At 35.9% G+C, this 24,898-nt stretch overlaps 1 protein-coding gene across 4 annotated transcripts in view; it reads left to right on the forward strand.

The window, feature by feature from the left end:
* Positions 1-24,898, forward strand: part of LOC149551909 (tubulin alpha-6 chain) — a 113,722-nt gene that overhangs the window by 65,784 nt on the left and 23,040 nt on the right. For all 4 annotated transcript variants that reach the window (XM_089787408.1, XM_089787410.1, XM_089787407.1 and 1 more), the window contains exon 3: positions 11,528-11,635. In XM_089787408.1, the coding sequence (XP_089643534.1) occupies positions 11,528-11,635 (108 nt within the window). The remainder of the gene's footprint in view (positions 1-11,527; positions 11,636-24,898) is intronic.

Raw genomic sequence — 24,898 nt, forward strand, 5'->3', positions numbered from 1 at the left:
GCTTCATGAGTCACTTTTGGCAGGAGATATTTCGGTTGTCTGGCACTGAGCTTACACCTAGTACCAGTTATCACCCACAGACTGATGGTCAAACAGAGATTGTAAACAAATGGGTGGAAGGGTATTTGAGGAATTATGTGGCAGATCAACAGCGAGCTTGGGTCAGATGGATATATCTCTGTGAGTATTGTTACAATACTACATATCATATGACTATACAAATGACACCCTTCATGGCACTTTACGGTTATGAGGCACCTAGTTTCTTAGATTTGTTGTTGGGAGACAGTTGAGTACCCTGTGCAGGTGAACTATTACAGGAAAGTAAGGATATAGTTGCTACTCTCAGAGACAACATTGCTAGAGCTCAGAACCAGGAAAAACAATATGCAGACAAGAAGAGGATTGAGCGTAGTTTTGAGGTAAATGATATGGTTTACCTCATGTTGCAACCATATAAGCAGTCCACTCTCAAGAAGAGGGGTATAGAGAAACTCAAGCCAAGCTATTATGGACCATTCAAGATCATCAAACGAGTTGGTGAGGTGGCTTATGAGTTGGAGCTTCCCACAGATAGTCGAGTGCACAATGTGTTTTATGTATTACGCATCAAAAAGGCGTTGCGTCAGAATGTGATGCCTTCTGCAGTATTACCTCCCTTGGATGGTGAGGGGAAATTGATCTTAGTGCCAGAATTTATTCTGGATAGTAAAGAGAAGCAGCTTCGCAGGAGAGTAATTAGAGAGTATCTAGTTAAGTGGAAAGATTTACCTATTGAAGATGCTACTTGGGAGGGAGAAGTGATTTTGCAGCATCCAGCATTAAGATTGCTTGAGGCCAAGCAATTTTAGGAGGGGCGGACTTGTAATGTCCCATTTATTTTTTGAGGAATTAATTATAAAGTTATCAATTAAAAAATATATATTACAAGGTAACTTTATAAATTAAATAATAATAAAAAAAAGCTTCTAGAGGTTGCTGGAAGAAGTGGAGAAAAATTAAAAAGGGAGGCCGACCTATCAAGGAAAAAAGAATAAATAGGCATTGAGGGCTCATTGTCTATCATCGAGATTTATTATTGATTTTTGCTTATGTGCATTGTGGAGCCTAGGGTTTCTGCAAATAGTCACAATTGGCCATTGAGAATGAAAACTCTCAATTGGTACGCAATTTTGAGGGTGTGAGAGATCACCTGAATTATTGCAGCTGTGGGAAGGATATTTCAGTCCTTTCATTTGTGCTTAATTGCTGATTTGGAGTTTCTAGTGGAGTTGCACTTTCACCTTATCATCTACAGCATTCAGTCTCCACCATTTGATCAATCCAGGTTCTTTATTTCAATCTGTAGTTGCAACAAGTTCTCAATTGTATACAGCCAGTTAGGGTTTCTTTGTAATGTGCTATGTCATAATGTTTTGGTGCTGAAATTATCATTTGTAAAAACATTTGATTTTCATTGAATGAATACATTGGCACTGCTATTTCTTTTATTTCAGCAATATATTTTAGTAGTGTATTAAATTTAGGGTTTGTTTAGTGGCCTACTGGTACGGGTCATTACATGCGATCTCTTATTTATAATGAGAAAAGGCTAAGAAGAGACATGTCCCATGAAGGGACATGTCTATTCATTAATTTGATAATTAATATAATAACAAATATATATATATATATATATATATATATATATATATATATATATATATATATATATATATATATATATATATATATATATATATATATATATATCATTATTATATTAATTTCTTTCACATAATAAACTTATATCTCATATGTAATTATATCTCATATATAATTATATATAGCCATAGTTTTATCCCATTGAAGCTACCAAACATCAGCATTGTCAAAATGCACTAAGGCTGCAATGACCATATCATTTGATACTTTCAGCTTATCCTCCAAATTATATGCTCCAAAATCATCAACCTGAAATGGAATCTCTGATTGGTCCTTCAAATAAGCCCCTATAGTAACATCATCTTTCTCTAGATTTTGAACACTAGATTCATTTTCAGTTGCACCATTTTCAGAATTTCCTTCTATCTTCATTGTATTGTCTCTTTAACTATTATGCCATTGTTTTCAAATAGTCCATCCTCACAGAGAGATACTTTTTCATTTTTAGATACATCATGTAGATAGACATTTTTATGAAAATGCTTGTCAATAACCACGTCCAATTCACCAAATAAGATGCTAGAACAATACTTACCATCCTCCATAGTGAAGTCCCTCTCATGATCTTCATCATGTTGAAGTTGGACTAATGAGTCCTCAACTTCGTCAATGCTGATTTGTACTTATTGAGCTGACTCTTCTTCCTTGTTTTCCTCACAAGCGTGATCAAGTGATCAGATATGCTTGCAAGTAAAGCAAATCTGCTGTTTCTTCATTTGGTTCTTGCTCATTTTCTGAGATTCTGCAACCTGTAATTCCCTTGCTCTTAGTTCTTCTTTAACCCGTTGTTGTTTATACTTCTCAAATTTTGGCTCACATTGTTTGAGCACCTTGTTAACCAACTTGCGAGCGGCTTTGGAAACTCTTTGTTCCCTGTTTGGAATTGCTAACAACATTTGTAGAAGTGGCTGGAAAGGAGCACCACTCTCATTAACTGTCATAAACAGAATGTTTTTTATGGCTGCAATATTATTTGCATTGTGTTCTTCCTTGATTGTGCCTAATAGATTTTGAAACATGGTATGTTTTAAATCATACAATCCCATGTCAAGCATAAGATTGCATAATCCGATTTCTGCAAATGCTTTTAGTATGACACCCTTCTTGAGAAATGACAAGTGCTGATGTCCCAAGGTTTTGAAAACTATCAATGATTAACTCAAGTACCTCCTTCATCGTGTCTTCTTTGTAAGGTTCTTGAGGTGCTGAAATTCTTGTAATCTCCATCAAACAAGAAGTAACGAACAGTTTAATCTCGCCATCTGAATGCTTCAGCCACATGAGTCATTTCAACTCAGTCACTGTAGGGACAAGAGCAGTCTGCAATAATTTTGCGAGCGATTTCTCAACAATCGTCAAACATCCTTCCAGTTGAAACAGGGTGATGAGATCCTTTTCCCTTGTTTGTGATACCAGAACTAGCTTGTTACCTACCTCAAAAAGCACTTTGGCCAAATTATTTACTGATGTCATTTTTAAAATTTGCAAATCTGATGCCACTAAAGTTTGCACCCTTGACTACTGCCTTTTCTCATAGGAAATTCATTGAACAGTTCACAATTTATATATTAGAGGGGTATTGTCTTGGTAAAGCAATGCAATAGCTTATATTGAGAGAAACACATCTTACAAGATTTATTGTATTGTTGGATACCACAATATTTGCTCAAATATGAACGCTTAGTACCCAATCTTCCAAAACTTGCAGATCTGTTTCAGAATGTTATTTGAGTACACATAAGGGAAAATACGTGTTTGCAGACCCAGTATGATTGGATGCACACAAATTTACAGAATCAAGAACAGTTCAGCTTACTGATCAGAAAATAATCCCTCAGGAGGTCTTACATTAATCACTGACTGGTCCTTGGCAGATGCAAACAGTAAAGTAAACAAACCACACTCTCACCAAACGCAGTGTTCATACTTTCTATCTAGGAAACTCCAATATTAGAACCTTTGACAGTTGAAGCTCAAACTCATATTCTCAGCGGTCTAAATAATGCGGCATGTAAGTTGATAATTGGAAAAGGTTTTTATGAAAGGGTCCAGCCTGCAAGAGCAAAGGTTCTCCTAAAAATTCCCAAGAGTAGACGACACATTGTGATACATAGCTTAATGTTTACCACCTCCAATAGAAATCAGGCCTCAACTTAAATACATTTGGCAAATGGGAACAAAAATCAAATCACACCTGTAATGCCTTCTGCATTCTAACAACCTCCAAATTCCTCTCAAAAATTTCCCCAGCACACAAATGTAGTTGATAGAAGACTTAAACTCCACATGTGGCAATAATAGAAACCATTTCAATTGTTAGATTCTGTTTGTGGATTCTTCTGCCTTCAATATACGTACGTTATATGAATTAAGGGACAAATTAAGAACTCCGAAATTGTGCTTAGCGTCTTTAATGAGATCCATGCCAGAGTTCTTGACCTACCTAGTGTAATAGTTCAGTTCCCAGAAATAGCCATGTTGTAATGCCAATGAGAAAGCCCAAATTTATAAATATTCTCTCCTGAAGAATTACACAAAGCCTGTGACCCTGTATTGCAGAAACACATAATTTCCGAAACATTTGCCTTTTAAATGTTCAAATAAAATATATGGCCAATGTTCCTGAATATTAAATATCTGGACATTCAAATAATAGCATTGCCTGATAAAATATATGATAAAGAAATATTTAAATCACCAAACGTTATGTTCAAAATTAACGTTTTGCCACCTAATTTGTTATTGGTGTCTGCCAATGAATTGCCACTAGAATATGAAGTTGTGCTCTGGTAATGCTGCAATATTAATCTGCCTCCATCAGTATTTCATGATATAGAATCTTTCTCAAATATGAAGCGCCCAACTTATATAACAGACGTTATTAATTACACCACTCAAGCCGCAGATAACTCCTGCAATTTCTCCTGTCTCATCCTCTGTGTTTGACAGTTTCCTATGTATGTTCTTCAAAACTTGACTGGATGACTTTTGTTACGACAGTGACTATGTAGAGAAAACGTTATTCTCTTCGTATACCCTTCAGGGAATGATTAAGAATAGTTAGCAGTATTCTGTTCTTCTGCCTAGTACTTTTGCACATGCATCACAAAATGATTCCAATTTGTCTCCTGAACAGGAAACGGTTCATAACTTTTATAACATTTAAATCTATACCCTCGGACGCTCATTCTCTTGATTGCATTGAATCTTAATTTGAGTTATATTCGCATTGCTACATGGCATGCAAATGAACACCATTGCCTGTTTTAGATATTTCCTAAATTTAGTAGACTGAAATTCTTGTTTGTGGCAATGGAAAAAGAACAATACTCAGCCAAATACGATTACACTGTTGGCACACGGCTCTATTAGTAGTATTCATTCACAAAGAAAAATTAATTGCCCAAGCGCTCGAGACCATATATTATAGTTCAAAAAATGAAGGCCCGATATCCATCAAAAGTGGACTATAACTCCAACTGCGATTTGATATTAGGAAAATATTTAACTTCCAAACTTTAAAGAAGCCCCAAAATTTAATCACAACAATCTTATGGGTCCACCAAAATTAATCAAAGGAACCTATGAAAAGCAAATTTCAAAATCTTTCAACTCAGTTAGTGCCGAGTCTCTAAGGAAAGCTGACCAATCAGAAAATTGTATTAATAATGGAGACTTTTATAAACCACAAACTTTACCAATACTGTGGAGGATTTCGATATTCAATGACAATATGTCCCCCGACTATACTCAGATGCCACAAGACAGCGAACAGGACCCACAAATCGATATTCATTAGCTGAGCAGAAAAATATTTAAGGTCTCCAAATCACAATATATCACATTCAAAAAATGAAGGTCTGACTAAATAATCAATCAAAGTCTCAAACAGATTATATACTTCTGTCCCAGTTTGGCAAAACATTCAAAGCCTTCAAAATATTGCCCCATCCATTATCTTTTCATGACCAAGGAAATCAACATGCACTGTCAACTATTTTCCCTGATTCTCTAATGTTTTCTACTGGTTCTATGTCCATATTTACTCCAATGCATATTAAGAAAATTCTGTCATTTTCATCCAATCTTGAACAAGCTACAAATTTGTCTTTGCAGGTCTAGCTGTTCAGAAAATTAATATCTTATCAAACTAGATAAAATATTTCTATTTCTTGACCTCACAGGCTGGCAGGATACACCGCTCTGATATCACTGTAATATCCCAGATTGATATTTCCCAAACTTATCTCAAAAATATGATTTAGAATACAATCAGATCACTTATGCAATAAACTTTCAAACGTGAGTAGCAATTAAACAACAAATGTATGTCGAAAACCTCAGAAGTTTCTATTGTCTTATGATATTCAATAATTATAATGGCATGAGCAAAAAAACTCATATAAACTCTTTAGAAAACTTTATTGCATTATACATCAGCAATACAATAACCAACTATCAAAAATTCCAATCTTAAACACAGATTTACAGTCAAATTGGAAAACTGAGAAAGATTCTGTAAGCACACGTGAGAGACCTGGTGGTGATGTTTCCACAGACAATGGGGTTGCGTTCACTGTCTACTGGCACAAGGGTTGCCGTCCTCAGGCTGGATGAAAGCTGAAGCTTTTAAATAGCTCTGCAAGAGAGAAACTAAAACTGGAATCATAAAGCTTGTCCAAATTAATGCAGCCTCCCTTCTTTTAATGCTCAAAGCTGTGACCCTTCAACTACTCCCTGCTGTCTTTTTGTCTTGTTCCGCTTTTTCTGTGTCACCTTTCAGCTCACTTTAATATATTAAATTGACCTCTTTTAAAAATTAACATTAAGCTCTCAAAAGCCAATTTTAATATTTTAGTGATTTAACTTTGGAGTTCCTAATGTCCCAAAAGGGGACATTACATTTCCTGTGGATAGGATTTGCATAACCAAAGAAAACTTGTAATAGGACCGACAACCATATGGCTGCATCCCAATTTCAATGTGCCTGTGCTGATATAACTATCTGCATTGTGCTTGGAATTGGACATCACTAGAACACTGATGCACAACTCATAAATATTCTGACTAATGCATAAGACAAGGTGCTCTTTAATTTTATTTTAACATATCCATTCTTGTACCTACTAGAAAACAATAAGAATAAATATCAGATTTTCACTTTTATTGTTTTTAACACATGTAATTTATAAATAAAATATTTTCAGTAGTTTCTTATAATGTATGTTTCTTTTCATGTTGAGCACAATGCACACATTAACATTCTTTGCCATTCCTACAACTTTACATTCACAGGACTCAGCATACATATTTTGTCAGATGAGTGTATATTAGTCAATGCACACATGTTGCATTTTATAAATGCAACACTTAAATCTTTTCAATCAGGACAATGCCAGATGTGCATTCTGCATTCCACAATACACAACTTATTTACAGAATTCTTAATAACATATGCGCTGCATCGACAATTGTGCATACATAAAAAATACACAGACTTAATCTCATTCCCAGCATAAATTAGATTAATGACTGATGCATCTAATGAATTTCCCTTCGCATTATTTTCTCATATATAACATGTAATCATGGCAAGCACAACATAATCTCAATATTGTCCTCAAGTCATAGCTCACATCCACATAAAAGTCTCTGGGTACTTGCCTTATTCAAGGACCACAATACTTGCTAAATACCCTAAATGGTCCTGGCACAGTCATCTGTGCAGGATATAAACATTTCCCTTTGTTCAGTCCAATAAGTAAACATTTCAAGCTTTATGCTTGGTGTGTCGAGGATATTAGACTGGATTAGTATGGCATCACAAGCACCAAAGGTTCCTGTCTGATACATTAGCCAATTCTTGAGCCATGGGTATAATTCATGTACATATATAGATCACACAAGCATCATAGGGATTGTTCACAACATATATTGTACAAATAACTTGCATCTAAAATACATCGGACATATCTCTCCAAGGATAAACATATAACACAATTTATTATCCTCTAACGAGGTTCTATGTTGAGGGAGATAATGAGATGGTATTTCTTGTGGCACTTCTTTAATCATTATTGGGGCCCTTAGGGATGCACCTCAATCCTTTCATCCTAAAAAACCCTCAGATTCATAGCTTCATGCACAAGGCACTTACAATACTGCATTGGTTCCTTTCGACTGCTTCTTTTCATCTGCACATAGGCAATTAGGATGTTATTTCCTTTAACTTATGCATTCAACCATATTTCCGACCACTTTCACCTGGGTCTATGAACTGCGGTTCCTATTTGCTTTTACTTACACAAGGCTAGGCACTCAGAACGATAGGTGACATGAAGATCCCTCAGTTCTTTACACAAAGATCCCTCAGTACTTTCAACTCTTTAGGGCACTAGCCCTAGTTTCCTTTCCCTTGTGCAAGGGTCTCAAAACAACTTTATTATTTTTGTTCACTTGTGTAAGGCACTTAGAGCCTCTAGATCCTTTTGCTAGCAATCACTAGGATGATTAGGTGGGCAATCTGCGTTCATAACCACTTACATATCTGTAATGTCCTCCCTTTGTTAATTTAGGACTTAAGACAATTACTTGAATTCCATTGGCTTACTCCCCTTAATAAGAAGTAGGATAATATTGTGTTTGATGGATAAATAAACGATATGCAAGTAATTGGATCATGTTGCCAAATCAATCTATATAATACTTAAGATTGTTTCATGTATAATTCTCCCAATGTTAACAATCTCTGTTGTAAAGAATTACATATATTAATCTGTAGATGTAATGTTCAATTCTTCTCTAATAAATCAATATGCTGGTTGGTATAATAACTTGTTTTCTTTCCCCCTGATGCTACTCCGTTCTTTGTATTTGTTGGTGATACCCACATGCTAAAAAACAGGTCCTCTCCTTATTCCCTTTTCCCAGATTCCTTCTAAAACAGTTCAAAGTTCTGATAACTCCTCTAGTTTTAAACACTTATTATCATGGTTTTCTTGATGTTATTTGATATTTATACCTTCCTTTCACCACTTGTTTGAATCTAAACTGAGGACATGTCGTGTAACCCTGGTTAGCTGTAGATGCCACTTTGGTTTCTAATTCTTGGTTGCAGACGTAATTTCCTTGATTCCGTAACCCATGGTTGACCAGCTCTAGTCTTTATCCTCTTGGTTGTCATGCTGGCATATTTTACTTGTTTCTAAATTGCTGTCTAATCATTTTGTCTTTTACTAATATATGGTTTGAATATTTATGTCTTCAGTTTGAATCTTTCTACTATATTATTAATTGTTTGTATAAATACAAAGATTAATATTTAATTATAGGTTGGATTAATTACTAATATGTAATATTAGTAATACTGTTGGATTTTTAATGAAATACTATTGATTTGATTAATATTAATATTATTACTCTTGACATAATTTAAGGAATTAACAATACTTAAATAAATTATATATGTATAAAGAAAAATATTTGTATTGTAGATATGTTAATTAGGGATCATGACAATATCTCTCCAATAGCTACATAAGATCTACACATCTCTCCAGCGGCAGATGGTTGTCATAAGTATGAGAACTTTAGATAAAATTCCTTTCTTAACCCATTTGTGTACAATATAAGTGCCTTTCCCCCTTAGATGGCACAACAAGTGGGAAAGTACATGCACATAGAAGCACAAAATGACAAGACACACTTCACATTACAAGTTAAGAAACCTCGTAATGGAATACTGATTTGAAATGATATTAGGTTCAGATGTTATTTAAAATATTGCTTTTTAGATTATTTATTAGGGCTACAAGTCTCTCTACAAATGCTTCGACATTCTGTATGGATAGATATATGATGTTCATTACTTTTATGCCTTGTTATTGAACTGCTTCATAATTCCTCCATGCTCTACAACGTTGTAACATTCTTCTTTCATGCTGCTTTTATAGCTCACCACCACACTCCTAGATTTAGCACTTGTGTTGGCGCACTCCTACAATTATTTCCTTTGATTAGCTATCTTATTTCTTGCCTCTCTTTGTAACTTCTCGCTAACATTGCATCCCTGAAACTTTCTCATTTTCAAGCCTAAAGAGGCAAAGTTCAAACTTATTGTATCTAAATGGCCATCTTGTTTGTATGTAATTGTTCCTATGCTTGAATGTGATCTTCATTTATTTTTTATTAGTATCCCAAATATTGTCTGTCTTCCAAATTTGACATGTGTTGACATTTACCAGTCCTTCAAATCTATGAGATTTACTAAATACCTTGAAAGTTGGCACTTTTCTCCTTCATCCCTTGTTGGCTGTTTGTTATTTTAAATGTTTAGTTAGGGTAATAAACAGTTGACTATCTACTATAATCATTAATGCGGCATTCATACACACATGTATGATTTGATATTGATCCTTTAAGCCACCATACAAGATACTAGATAATTATTTACCTTGACATGAAAGCTCTTAGACATAAAATTTTACCGTTTACACATCAACTGATAAGATTCTAACCTATATAATCCTACAGGTCTGACAGTACAGACCGTACCTCTCTTAGTGTTGATATATCTTAAGATTGGCATCTAATATTTATACTTGCTTATCCTATAGGTGCCAGCTACTTTCTTAGGGATGTCTTGGTTTGTGTTTGGCTAAACTAATGTTCAGTTAGTTAAATCCTAAACTAAGTCCCTTGAAATCGCTGACTTAGGAAGAGGTATAAGTAAATGTCATGTGAAGGGTTATGTGCCTTAAGGAACACACCCTCTAGCAAGGTATATATTCGGTTGTGGATGCAGATTAGAGGACACACTATTCACAACAGTCTGCTCCTATAAGCATCTCACTTCCAGCAATCAATGAGTCTGCAATATTATATATTATCAGTTTGGAAATAGAACATTGAATCTACATTCAAGAGAAACCTTCAACAACACCTAATATTGATAATATTAAGAAGATCATTCTCAGCCAAACTCAGAACTGAATTATAAGTCTGATTCAAGACTCAGATTTTGCAGAACGTTACATCAACTTTAATGCAAATCAGTTGACTATGAGCTATTGAAGATGATATCCTAGCCATTCAGAGACTAGGTTCTAGAGGCGATTTATCTGTACATTTAAAAACACATTAAAAACATCCATGGTAAGACATTGCCAAAGCATAATACAATGTCATCTCATCAAATACATGATGAAGGCAGTTCCTTTTCCCAATACTTTTTCTTGGGACAAGCATATCATCTCTGGATGTCGTTGCCATTGCATATAATAGCAGAAGAGGTGAAAAGTAGTTCACTCTCTTGGACCATGAGATGAAACCAATGGAAAAGTTATATTGTAGATAGTGTTTACAGAAGTTAGATTACAGTATTTTGTGTCAAAATTCATGATTAGACTGTCTCTAGTCTGATGATTAATGTCGCTGGAAAATAGTAGACATTTCACATACACACATATGTATATGTATTATGTATGTAAACATATATACGCTCACTTACATAAACCCGCACATGCACACATCCACACACATCCATTCATCCATACGCATATGCATACGAATATGCATGAGTCATACGCATACACATATGTATACAAACAGACATGCTTTCAGTCACACACTTACACATGCTTGAACTTTCCATTTGTAAGTTTGCACAAATTATGCTTTTTAAAGTCTTCATGTCACGCTTTAAGAAAACATTTGTATTTAAACTAGAAATTTGAACAAGCATTTGTTTGTCTGCATAAATGCAACATTTAAAAAAGATATAAGCATTCATTACACGAAAATTCTTTATATCCTATTGTTACAGGGATTGATCCCACGAGCTAAGGTACTTTTGACACTTGGTGCGACATTCTTCTTCTTTTTCTGGCCACTTATTCTAACAACAGTGGCATTCTTTTCAGCAGTATACATAGTAAGTTTTCTAAATGCCAGTTTTTTTTTTGAAAATATTAGAAGCCTATATTTATTTAAATGTTTCAACTTCTGGGAATCAGAATGTAAATTTTGCCTCCTTAATGTTTATCTTAGTATTGAAAGAGGATTTTTTATTATGAATTTATCCATAGGAAGTACTACTTAAGCGTACGACTACTGATTGCACAATTTGAGAAAATCTTTTCATTTTCCTAAATATTTCTTTATGGTGTCTACTGTTAAACATTATGATCAATGAAATCCCTCAATAGGGATAATATTTTTTACAATTAAGTCAAAATTTTTCTTAATCTTTAGTTTGAATATATCTTACGTTCTATTTTATGCATATTATGCATATCACTATCAAGGGAAGGTACCTTAAAAGTATTTATTCAATTAGGTTAATTCATTGGAAAGGCAGAATGATTGGACTGTTAATCCAGTCTTATTTCGGCAAAAAATATTCAATAAGATAATGCGTAGTATTTCATCATCTAGAATTAAATATTCCATATTATTGCATCATTAAAAAACACATAAATAATAGAAGATTTAATTTTTGTTTATAAAAAATAAGGTCTTCAGTTTGTGATTGTGAAGCTATGCATTGGAGCATTATCAGAGTCTTTCATATACATATTGTTGACATAAATAATCTCATTTCAAATAAATTTAAGAAAATTATAGTTAGAAGATCTGAAAGAACCAGAGGTTAGAATGCAAGACTTTGAATAGAAATCAACTAAATATGGCAGGAAAAAGAGAATACAATTAAATAATCTGTCATAAAACAGACTTTAGGACTGCATGTTAATGCAATAACATTGAGGATAACTGTCAAGTGTTTTTAGTCACCACAAACATCCCCGATGATGTGGAAATGCTAGGGATATCTCCCCTTGCCACCTCTCCACCACTGCCACCAATATAGGGAAAATAGTCCCTACTGGAGATGGCTGGGGATGTTGGGGAAATTAGGGCATTGACAAACATTTAAATATCAAAAAATGATTTTTTTGTTTGTTAATGGCAGTGAGCTTAACATCCATGAAGTAGGTTGTCAAGTTTTTGTGATTTGAGGGAATTTTTCTGTATTTTCTGATGACTATGCATTTACCTTTCTTTGTTTATGGTGATCTGGTTTGGCCTGGCAATGTGTTGAGTCTTGGAGCATCGTTAATTTTATCTACCGAGGTTAAAATGTTATTCCCAATTGCCAATAGATTATTCCCAACAATCATTCGTATTGCATCAGTTGCATGTGATCCAATGCAAAAAAACCACCTCAATTTTTTTGATACGAATAATTCACTGCAGTCATAGTTTCCTACCTGGAGATATTTTGGGATGCATTTTCAGTGTCACGTGTAATCTACTACTAGTTATTTCTCTCCTTCCTTAGATTTCTGAAAAGTTTGTTTCCAATGTTACACTACTTGGTCCTTCCTGTACTTTAGGTAGTGTTTCTGATTATTAGTATAGACTGTTTTTGTAACAAGTATTTGAATTGTGTCAGTCTCTCAGCCATTATGAATTTTTCAGTCTGTTCAATGGCACGTTTTTTCAGCTGTCCATAATTTTATTAGCTGCCCTAATTTAGTGCTAGACTGAATAATTGTCCATCTCTCCAAAACTGTCCATATTTGTCAACTGCTAATATACTTTTGAGTTTCCAATTAGGGATATTTCTCTTTAGCAGCACATTGATTGGTGATCAGTGAATAACTCTCTATTTGAGTATCAGTCATGTTTACATTTTTAATCCTTCTTTGATGAAGCCTGAAATTCAACTTGCTATAGTCTTTAGATTCTGCATAAATAAAATTACCATGCTCTGAAAGACCCCCAACTGTCTAACCACAGATTCCGATTTTTGCTTGGTTTCTGATTTTTTTTTGTAATTTTTAAGATCGGAGATGCAGTATATAAACACTAAAAAGGAATTTAACGCTTTTTATGTGAATAGACACTTACAAATGGCAACTAGGATGGCAATCAGATGATGAAATTGTGGCATGATTATTTCACCCCTTTGGCATTATATTACCACTCCCAAAATTTTCAATAACTAGTCATTACTTATGAAATCACATACTTCATCGAACAAGCTGAAAGATGGCATTTGAGAATGCTCAACCAGCAGTAAGGTGGAACATACAAACAGAAAATCATGCATTTAAAGTGGCATATTCGGTTAAAATGGTGACTACAGTGGCAAAAAATTCCTAAAGTTGCAAAGGGCTATGGCATGTTTCTGACATGCATGACCAGTTGAACAATGAGAAATGAGGTGAGCACATTATAAAACTGTGTCCAACATCCAAATCACTATTTTAGATGGCAGATACATCGCAAACTTCTTTAATTTTTAAAAGATACTTGTCCAACTAGAACTAGGGTAACCAAAAATAATCATCATGCCTAATCAAAGCTTTTTGCAAGCAAAAAGCGATGAGTTTTAGTCTTTGCTTGATATAGGGAAGCAGCTTTGAGGAGAAAACAAAGGTTCAAGGAAAAAAGAGACCTATTTTGGGCTAATTTTAGGGTTTTGGGTGGATGAGGATACCATTGCTTTAAAGTGCAGCTGAGCCCAAGAAGCTACTGCTGGAAGCCATTAATGTGTGTGAGGAACATATAAATGGAGGATAGTGGAGGGCAGACTTTTGCTGCAAAAATCATCATATGGATTTAAGTCAGGACTTTATGATTTGTGTAGTGAATAAACGTATGTGAGTTGCTGTAAAGCCTATGCCACGGAATCTTATTAGGAAATTATTCACCTCGTGTTGGTAATTCTGTCAAGTCAGTTTGATTTGAGTAGCTTTACCAGCCTTTGTGATGATGCTACTTGTTCATTGAAGAAACAAGTTTATGTGTCCCTTTAGCAATTGATTTCATGGAATCATGTGATGCCTATTTCATTTCTTGTGTTCATGTTAATTCCTTGATCTTTGATTTATGTAATGAGCTCAAGTTGGCTCTACTGGCTATGCTGATAAAAGTAGAGATGTTCTTTTTTATATTTTATGTTTCACTTGTTTGTTTGGTCTTTGCAATAGACTCTTCTGAATTTTCAAACAACATATCGAATGCTAAAATAAATCATGCAAACTCACAATATGGAAAGGCAATATATTGAAGCCTTGAATAAACTAACATTTTTAATGATATTCAAATGACAGCTTCAGCTTAACTGGTAATTACAATCCATAAATTTAAAGAACCTGGTGATTCTCAGCCTAGAATGATTTGCAGCAGTTTTAATGGCCTGTGGTGTTGCGAGTATGCAAGAAACTCCACATCCAAACTCGCTGGCAAACAGAGAATAAAAAGACCTGATAATGGCATTCACTTACAGCAGCAAAGTGGGTCCATTTTCTGGGCAGTGATTGCAAGGGTTAGATGCCAACTTTCCACACCTTATCAAAACCAAATTGCAGGTCCACACAGCTAATCCAATCGCTGTTAAATGCAGTCCAATTTGGGTTGGAAAATCTTCCCAAATTACCTCAATTACACAATGCCAGAAAACAGAAACCTGGACATTGGAAAACCAAATAATTATTCACCAAACTCACAGGCAGAAATTTGTACCAATAAGCTGAAATATTATGCGTTCAATGATATAAGTGCTAGCTGTTGGGTGGATATTTTGCAACCGATAGTTTTGGGTAAAAATCCAGTCGCAAAATAGGATGACCAGCCACAGCATGTGAGACAGAGTCTCTCCTATCTTAAAGGGGAGGCTTCCCCTTCTCACCATTCCTTGGATCAACTCAAGGTAAGCAAGAAGTCGAGAGATATTATAAAATGGGTGTTACCAATAGCCTTTCTTCTTATCTTTCAAGAAAGAATCCACTTACTCGTGGAGTTAGTAATGAGCAGGGTGAATCTCTAACTACACTTCTATCAAGAGCTGGAAATAGTGTTACCGATAAATCTTTACTAACTCAAAGGCTAGTTAAAAATGTACCAGTTTGGCTCTAAGTCCAGTCATATTTCTATATGAAAAAAATTTACAATTAGGGCACAAAGACTCCTAAAAGTAAGAATACTTAGCTATTTTGCGAATTAAGAAGAAAATATAAGCTACAGGAAAAGCTTCTAGCTATACGCTTTCACAATTGCTCCTGGTCAAAGCTCTGGCTTCAATTGCTTCTTAACTCTTTTCTATTCAATTCACGAGATACAATTACAAATAACACAAGATAACATGAATCAAAAAAAACTTGGATGAATTATAGACAAAGTTTACAATTCACACAAATAACAATCTCACTTAATCAAAGTTAAGTCTCAAATGCTCTTTTGTATTCACTTTATCTCAAAATAGTGCTTACACAAACAAAGTTCTGCGGGCACAATTTCTCCAGAGCTCTCTTGCATAAAGATAATGATGATTTTACAATGAGGGGGCACTCTTTTATAGAGGCATGGGAGTTGAGAAAAAGGTGGAGAAAAAAGTGGGAGCAACTCAACCAACTTTGACCTAGTCTAACTACAAAAAAAAATAAAGGGTTACATGCAATTCGCATTACATCCTTTTACATGCATGTAACTCGCATTACATGTAATTATGCTTTTTCTTGTAATGCGTTCTTTACAACTACTAAAATAAAAACAAAACAACAATCTTAGAGATTGTTTCTCAGTGTCTTGAATTTGACAATGATGTTACGCATTGTGGGAAGATCAACAATTTCCATAGTCTTCAATATGGCTTCAACTCTCATTGCATTTTCATATGTTGATTGCACAACTTTGGAACTTGTTGCCGTAGTATCTAACAAGTGTTTTGTCAAGGATTTATACAAAACAAACTTGTTCATCGTATGTGAACCAAAATCTTTAGAATCTACATCAGCATTGATCCTGTTGGTATATTCTGAATTTACTATATCTGCTGCCATAAGATTAGCAGATTCATTAGTAACATGACATCCCATCTATTCCAAATCACAAGTAACACTTGTTTCAATTGTTTGACAATCTCCAAAAGCCGCTTGCAACTTTGTGATCAACTTCCTTAATGTCTCCTCCTTGTAACCAATGAGCCCTTGAAATCTGAAGAACATTTCACATGACAGGAGAATGTCACATGAAACCAAGGTATCCAAATCGAATTTCACCATTTCATCTCAATCATCAAGGATTTCCTTAAAGTTATCTGCTTCTTGAGTCAAAGAAGAAATTAAATTTTGCTCCATTTCATTCATCTCTTTGACACGCCTAAGAACTGCAAATGTCTTTGTGATGGTTTGAATTCCTTTAGAAATGATTTCCCTGTATCCAAGACTTGGTAGCTTCAATCAGTCTTCTCCCTTTAGATGTTTGAGACATAACAACAACAATCTGAGAAGATTGTTTCTGGATAGCTTCATTCAAACGAGAGATCTCCTGTTTCAACCGATTCTTCTTTTCCTAAAGCTCATGATTGCTTTTTGATACATTAGCCAATGCATCTTAAGCATCTTGCAAACAACCAAAATGTGATTGCTTTCCAACTTCAACCTTAGTAAACTTGTAGTCAGAATGAGTAAGTTCCTCAACAGGTTTATCTACCAAGGGTTCAACAATCTCAACAAATTTGGTTCTATCAGAATCAACCAAAATTCTGGAAACAATATTATCTTTCAAAGATTTGGATTTAGTCTTCTTAATAAGAAGATTGTTAGTGAGGAACAACCACTTTCCTTCTCTTTGTTGTTATTTTACTCAACCATGCAGGCAGGCTGAAAGTTTCATCTGCAGAAGCAGGCACAGTGGAGACCATTGGCATTGATCTAGATTGTATATCTGTAGTGACTGAGCAAGATTCAGTCTGTACCGCTTGTTGGCTCCTGATTTAACAGTTTTGAAAATGACCAAGAAACCAAACGAATGCATCTAAGGCTAGCCAATTCCTATGATGAATGCACCTGATTGCAGTCCTGGGCCAACTTTAAGGCATAACTCCTTCACTTCAGGCTCTGCTAAACCTTCAGGTTCTGAGATATGGTACCAATGCATTTAAAACATAAATCTGAACCTAATTATTGCAGATGTAAACCCCTTATATCTCCTAATAACTCATGAAATGACACAGATCTACAGTAGCTGAATGCAAATCTATGAATCTCATAAGTTGAGTGAGGGTTAATCCTTTTTCAGCCCACTACAAAACATGAAAAAACTGAACTGATTTGATTAAAAGATTTTGAATTCAACAAAACCCCTAATATGCAGCAGCATGAACAAGTGATCTTGTAAACGATCAATGCCTTATCTATTGGGCAATTCTATGAATTAATCACACACATATAGATATCTGAGACATATTTCTATCTTCAGATATACAATCTATCCATTCACCTTGTAAATGGACATCCATGTTCAATTTGAATCTCATTCTTACATGATATCCTTCTCAATAAACTTGCAACCCTGTTGATTCCCTGAAGCATTTACATAACTCCTTGAGTAATAAGCAACAATAAAACAACATACAGCCTTAAGGGACTGCAACTATGACCTAAGCTCTTTGTTCAAAGATTATAAAACATTGAAAATTCATTGAGACTGGAGACGAGAATCAGAATGAAACTAATGAAATTTTTCCTCCTTTGTATTCATTTCCTTGAAACAATACAATCAAATGCATGCAATCAAAACATGAAAACACCTAACACATCAGAACTTCTTGTATTATCCTTCCTACTACTGTTCATACAAGAGAGATTTGCTAAAAAAAATGGTTTCACAGTAAAAATCTAGAACCCTGCTGGTATTACCCAGAGAAAATTGCCAACCCTTACAAATGAAAGAGAGAAAGAATGATATAGGAAGAAGATGAATTCCCGGATTTGATCTATGCCTGACATGTGTCCACTTGGAATTCAATCTTTTGCAACTGAACAACCTCTCTCTTCCTTCTCCCATTTTGATCTGATTTTGTTTTCATCATTACTTTGTTACTGATTTGCAAAATATCTCTTGTTGAATGATGAAATCATATGTTTGCCAAAATATCTGATATGCATCAAGAATGCTGATAAAACTCCATTTAACTGACTTAGAGATGACCCCAATTGCATTTTCACTGTCTCTTACCCATATTCAGGTCATTAACATGTCAAAAATCAGTTTTGAACTTTGATACCTGAATACGATTGCAAATTGGAAACCTGATAGTAAACCCCTTATAGCTCAAATAGACTGCTTCTTGTGTGAAAACTAACCCTAGAATCGGAAAGTTCGTTTGCTCCCGATTCCGGCGATATATAATACTGCTATGTTCGCCTACCGGGAACCTCCAAAATCTCTGTTTGAAAAACACTCCTCTGGTATGAAAACTCAGATCTGCATCCTTGATTTAAAAAAATTAAAAACACTTTAATGTTTGAACTTTAGAAAATGCCTTTTTGCAATTTAAAAATCCTGTACGCATCTCTTTTTGAAAAACATTGTAAAATGACATTTTAAAAAAATATTTCAATTTTTGGTCCATTGAGGTGCCTGACATGTGCCACATGGCACCATATTATTGGCCGCCCAACTGCTCCGTCACCATCTGCCTGCTTCGACTGAATTGCCACCTCACCATGCGTCCCGGGCCCACCTACCACGTGGCGCCCGGGCGCATTCCCACATTGCTTAACGGTCGAGCACTTCCATGAAGCGGGGAAGCGCCAACCGCTTGATCTGCCATGTGGCAACATCTCGGCGCATCTCCTCCACATCATTGCACGTGTACTTTGGTTCAAAATTAATCTACAGCTACCTCCAGCTGTTGTCCACACCCGGCTGGCCATGGGCCCTACACAACACAACTTTGCCTTTACAAAAGGCGCAAGTCTTAAGACATGATATTGGGTGAGTGGAGTAGTATTTAAACTCTTAAGTAACCCTACTCCCAGCGAATGTGGGATAATGGAAGATGCCAGACATGGGTTTTCTTGCAATGATAGTCGTAGATTTTGATTGCCACGGCTCCCTCCTTTGCATACTACAACTATTGATGTTGACACTGCCCTCCTCTTTCTTATTTGGCGTAAGATTAATATTACTTGGCAACTTTCTTTCCACATGCCACATTTGTTATGCGTAGAAGGCTCCCTTGATTCGCTGCATGGTATTCCTTTGATGAGCTGCCCGTGTTCTTACTTCTATCTTTAGGGAATTCTCCTTATGCGTTTCCCTCTTTAAAGAGGCAGCCTTCTAATCTGCATACGCTGACTGTTTCATAATTCCATTTCAAACTTCCCTATTCAGCGTGGATTGCATTGGCATTGACTTGTGTGGAGTGTTTCGTTCAATGCTGCATGGGCTTCTTTCATGCCCTGTCTTTAACATTGCTGCCTCATCCAAACGGCTCCCGTGTCCTCTTCATGCGTATTCCTGCCTGATTTGGCGTCTTTTTCTTTGTTTTGCTGGAAGTTCTCCTTTTCTGCTACAGATTTCACATATGCATGGGTTTTTGTTGTTAGGCGGCTTCCATTCTTGCCGCGGACTGCCTCTTTTCTCTGTGTATGGGCGTCTTCTTGTGCCCTGTGGCTTGACGTTGGTTTTGTTTTTGACTGGCGTCTGCTGCTTGGATTTTCTTTCATTCAATGCATGCTGGTCTTTTCAAGACGCCCCTTGCAAAAAGAAACCGTTGCTTCCTCCTTCAAACATCTCCTTCCCTTGCGGCTTTGACTTCATGGTTGTGGCTGTCCCGTTCGATCAAACTTATTATAAAAATGCTTTCTTTGATTTAAAACTCAGCTTCCTCATTTGCTGACGCCTTGCTCTGCTCGTGGGTGTTCTTTTACTTGCATTATTTATTATTGAGCATACTCGGGCTGCATACGTAAGTGAATTATGGGTCTCATCCAAATTAGACTCTTTTGGAGATATGTTTACAAACATCAAGGTCTTTGCATTCCCACCAAGTGAGTCACTCATGAGCATGGTCGGCTTGTGATTCCTGTATGGTATATGTTGCCCTTCAGAAGCCAATGCACTAATCACATCACCCAGAGCTGAAAGAGATTTGTTTATATTTTGAGCCTATTTCAATTGATTCCCTGTTAATCCTGATTTCTTTACCCTCTCAGATCCAACAAGATCAACAAAACTTAGCTTTCCTTTAACTTGGACCTGAGTTTGAAAATTTGTGCTCTCCATTATAATAGAAAGTATTAAGTGTGATCTTGAACTTTCGATATTCATCTATGTTCCAGAAGTATGTCACCTTTCTATCCCTTTAGATACAATAGCTTCAAGCTCTTCATATGTAGATATAGGTACAACAGTAATATTCTCCACCATTACCATCCGATTTTGCATAACAATATGCATACATCAGAAACTTTATAAAGTCAATGTCAATATAATCAATCCTTTTAAAATAACACTAATCCTTTCAAGTGTCATGAATTTGATGAAAATTAGTCGGGCCCCAAAGTGGGTCCGGCTAAATTTTTTTTCGTTTTCAAACAACTGAAATTGCAAAGTGACCTACTGAATCATCCGACATTAATTGGATTCAAAATCAATCACTGCTCTTGCCATTAAAACTCATTTTACTATTAATCTTTAACTTGTCGACTTTGTACCAGTAGGTCCTTTGATTGGCCTTAAAAACTGATCAGAACATCTCATCGGGCTCTGAAAATTGGTACACTGATTCTGTATTCCATACACTTTTACCCTGTCGAATCTTGTCTGATGACGAATTCGGGGTCAAAAGATATTCACTGTCAAAGTTGACCTCTCAGAACTGCTTGCAAGCGAACACGTTAAAAAAGCAATAAACTGGGTTTGGATTTGGCTTTGAAAACCAAGCAAATGGACACTTGGGAAAATGAAAATTGGAGCATTGATTCTCTGTCACGAGGAGAGTATAAATCTGTGACTTGGGCTCGTGACGAATAACAGGACGCAAATGGCGAGAGGTCAAAGTAGGCTACTCAGATTTGCTGACTGGAAACAATGGCAAGAAATCGATTTTTGCAAATGGAATGGACTTGGAAAAGTGTGCAAACGGATTCGTCATGACTTGCAAACTGACATACTTAAAGTATTTTTAGAGGACAACACAGTGGTACATTCCATTCAATCTTACTAATCACGGATTTTGAGTTATGACATCTCGAATAGGGGTACCAAACAATATACATTTTATGACACCAGTAAAATTTTAGAAATTGCGTTTGGAATCGCGTTTGAAAACTGATCAAACGGATTCGTCATGAGCTGAAACTTGAAACATAACAAGTCTTTGACGTTTGCAATGCAACGCAAAAGGAATTTCAACATTTGGGTCAACTGGTCAAAAGTTATAACTCGTCAAACAGGGCTTCCCAGAATTTTGAACAATTTGCAAATGCATGACATTGATAAACAACCAACTTTGAGGGATTCGAAACCTAGTCAAACAGACTCGAAACAACTCGAAATCTGAAACATAGGTTCACAGGTATGGACACTAGACATTCCCAAAGTGGTGAGTCATGAAACATTTCTGGGTGTGAGATATTCAATTGCAAACATAGCCTCTTGTCACTGTTTGACATAGGTGAATGCAGAAATGACACTGGCTCAAAACAGGACTTTACCAAATGACTCGGAATGTCAATTTAACTTCATGGAACGCTTAGACAGGCTGCATGGAAGGTGCTAGAAGCATTGAACACCTCTTAGGCCTCAAAGGTACAACTAGGTACACATGCATTTATGGGCATTTAAAGGGCTTGAATTGACTCAAAATTTGAAATAGATGCTCAAAATGGGAATGCAATTTTGAGTGCCAACACGGCTGAAGGCATAGGAACATGTTGAGAAGACTCTATCATGAAAAGTTCAAATCCTGTCAAAGATGTATCAAGTTGGGAAACTTGACCATTAGTGAGAGTTGGAAAATCTTCAAACACATCTGCTAAGTGATCATATTGTTCATGTGCAGGGACGCGAGGAGCAACAAAAGAAATAGGAAGAGCCATGATATTAACCTCCGAGATTGGAATGGAAGGAGTGAAAATAGTGGAAAATGAATCCACATCATCATCAACCTCATGCAAAAAGGGCTCTTCATTTATAAAAGACGTACAGGCTTGTGCAGGCTTTAGAGGTGATTTGATCATGATTTCCCCTTCTTCATCTGAATCTCCTTTATCGGATCCTGTTTCCAATTCTTCTTCTGATTCTGCTATTGATTATTGAATTGGCTCAGGAACTTGAGATGATTTTGTTCCTTTTCTGCCCTTCAATTTGAATTTGAGAGAACCCTTGGCATTAGAAGACGAGGCACCATCTTTCCTTGTAATCTCTAGTTGTGATTTCCTGCCAGGAGGACCAAAACTTCCACAATCCAAGCCCATCTTAGGATTTACTCTTTTAAGGCCTTTACTTTTCAACCATTTGTTGGTGTTTACTAGGATGGATTGAAATCTATCCATGATAGATGTACCTTCCTTTTGTTGCCATTGCATAGGAAAAGGGCATTTCTTATCAAAGCCGGCTTGATAAAACTCCGGATCAAGAATGTTGCCATCATCTTCAACTTGGAAATCTAAAGGGATTTGCAACATGTTAAGATCAATTATTTGCTACAAGGTTAATCTGCAATAATCCATCTTCATGATGTCAAGTTCTGTCCTCATATCTATCCAGATGTCTTCGATGCGATGAACATGAGTGTAGGCTCTTTTCGTTTGAGAATTCATCTCTTGGTAGTCAAAATCAAATTTGGCCTTGAACTTCTTCAAGGTAATTAACTGCAACTCTGCTTCCATATTCTTTGCTTTAGGCACAAAAATGATTGAATAATTGCCAATAGCCAAAGGCTTATCTGAGGTAATGCCAAAACCAGGCCTATGCAAAGTATGCTGATCACACTGCACGTCCATGAGTTGTCTAGGGAGCTCCATCAGGATGATTCAATCTGTAGCGTACCTAGGTAAGGTATGCCGCTCACCTTTGAAATATCCAACCTTCAAGTATGTGAAAGTGGGAAACTGACGAAAAATACAGCCGTATTGGTTCAGTTTCTCCCATGTTGCATAAGATACTCTTTTGATAGACAACTGCTTATCGAACAAGCACCAAAAATGTCTAAAGAAGGCATCTTGGACTCTTCTATAGTGGAATTTACTATTTGCCAAAGTGATTTGGTATAGTAATCCCAAATAGAAACTTAAAGACGATCTCCTTTGGTAGAAAGACTAGAGAAAGATCCCACGGCAGTAGCAATGTAAACTAGATAAGAATTCATGTAGAAGGGTATTGATGTTTTCACATTGCATATTTGCTGGCAATGCATAGTAACTAATGAGTTCTCCCCAAAAGATGTGTTCTTTATCCTCCATAATTTGAAACATGAACTTATACATCCATGACTCAAAATCAGTAGAATCTTTAAGGCCACAAATCCAATTGAGAAGGATGATGAGATCCTTGTACTCTTGTTTGAAATTTGACCGATGAACAATCTTTGGCCATTTGGAGAAATTGCTTCTTTTATTGTCTAACCAATAAAAATTGACATACTTTTGAGAATTACCTTTTTGCTCATTCCAACTGGTCAATGATGATCCTTTAGTCAAAACAACACATACTGATTTATGCGGAACCTTGAAGATTTGTTCTATAACCTCAAAATCTAGGCTAATGATAACATTGCCATCAACATCTTTGATAGTTTTCGTCTTAGGAGTAAACCGTCGTGCACATCCATAAATGAAGTCAGGTTCTATAGCCACCGTAGGAAACGTAGATACCAAGTGAATGTTGCTTCTCCTAATGCGCTTCATTTCATTACTAGCCGGAGCTTCAACTCTTTGTAGAAAATCAGCCACGTCCACATGACCAATCTTTGTGTCCTACATGTTATCCAAAATAGATATGATTGAAAGAGTTGCATGAGCCAATTCTTTATCATAGTGATATTTCATTTTGCCTTTGGATTTGGATGGCGAGGACACGTCTTGTGCTTGTGTTGCAACACAAAAATCCCAAAATACAAATACATCATCAGAGGGAATCTCCATACAAGTGAATTCCAGATCAGCAGTGAAGATTCGAAAATGGATTGGAGACTTCACAAATCTGACAAAGTGACTTAAAAGAGAAAGTATATGCATATGCAATGGAACAGAAAACGGAATGGAATGAGAATGCGTGAAGGTGAAATGCATGGGAATGCGTGCAAATGAAAATGGCTGATTTCAAAAGTGACTTAGCGTTTTCAAGGCATTACTACGTGAAAAATGAGTACATGTAAATGCAACATGTAATGGGA

This window comes from Cupressus sempervirens, chromosome 6, assembly GCF_028749045.1.
Source record: "Cupressus sempervirens isolate cs-2001-9-10 chromosome 6, ASM2874904v1, whole genome shotgun sequence".
In the NCBI taxonomy this organism is placed as follows: Eukaryota; Viridiplantae; Streptophyta; class Pinopsida; order Cupressales; family Cupressaceae; genus Cupressus; species Cupressus sempervirens.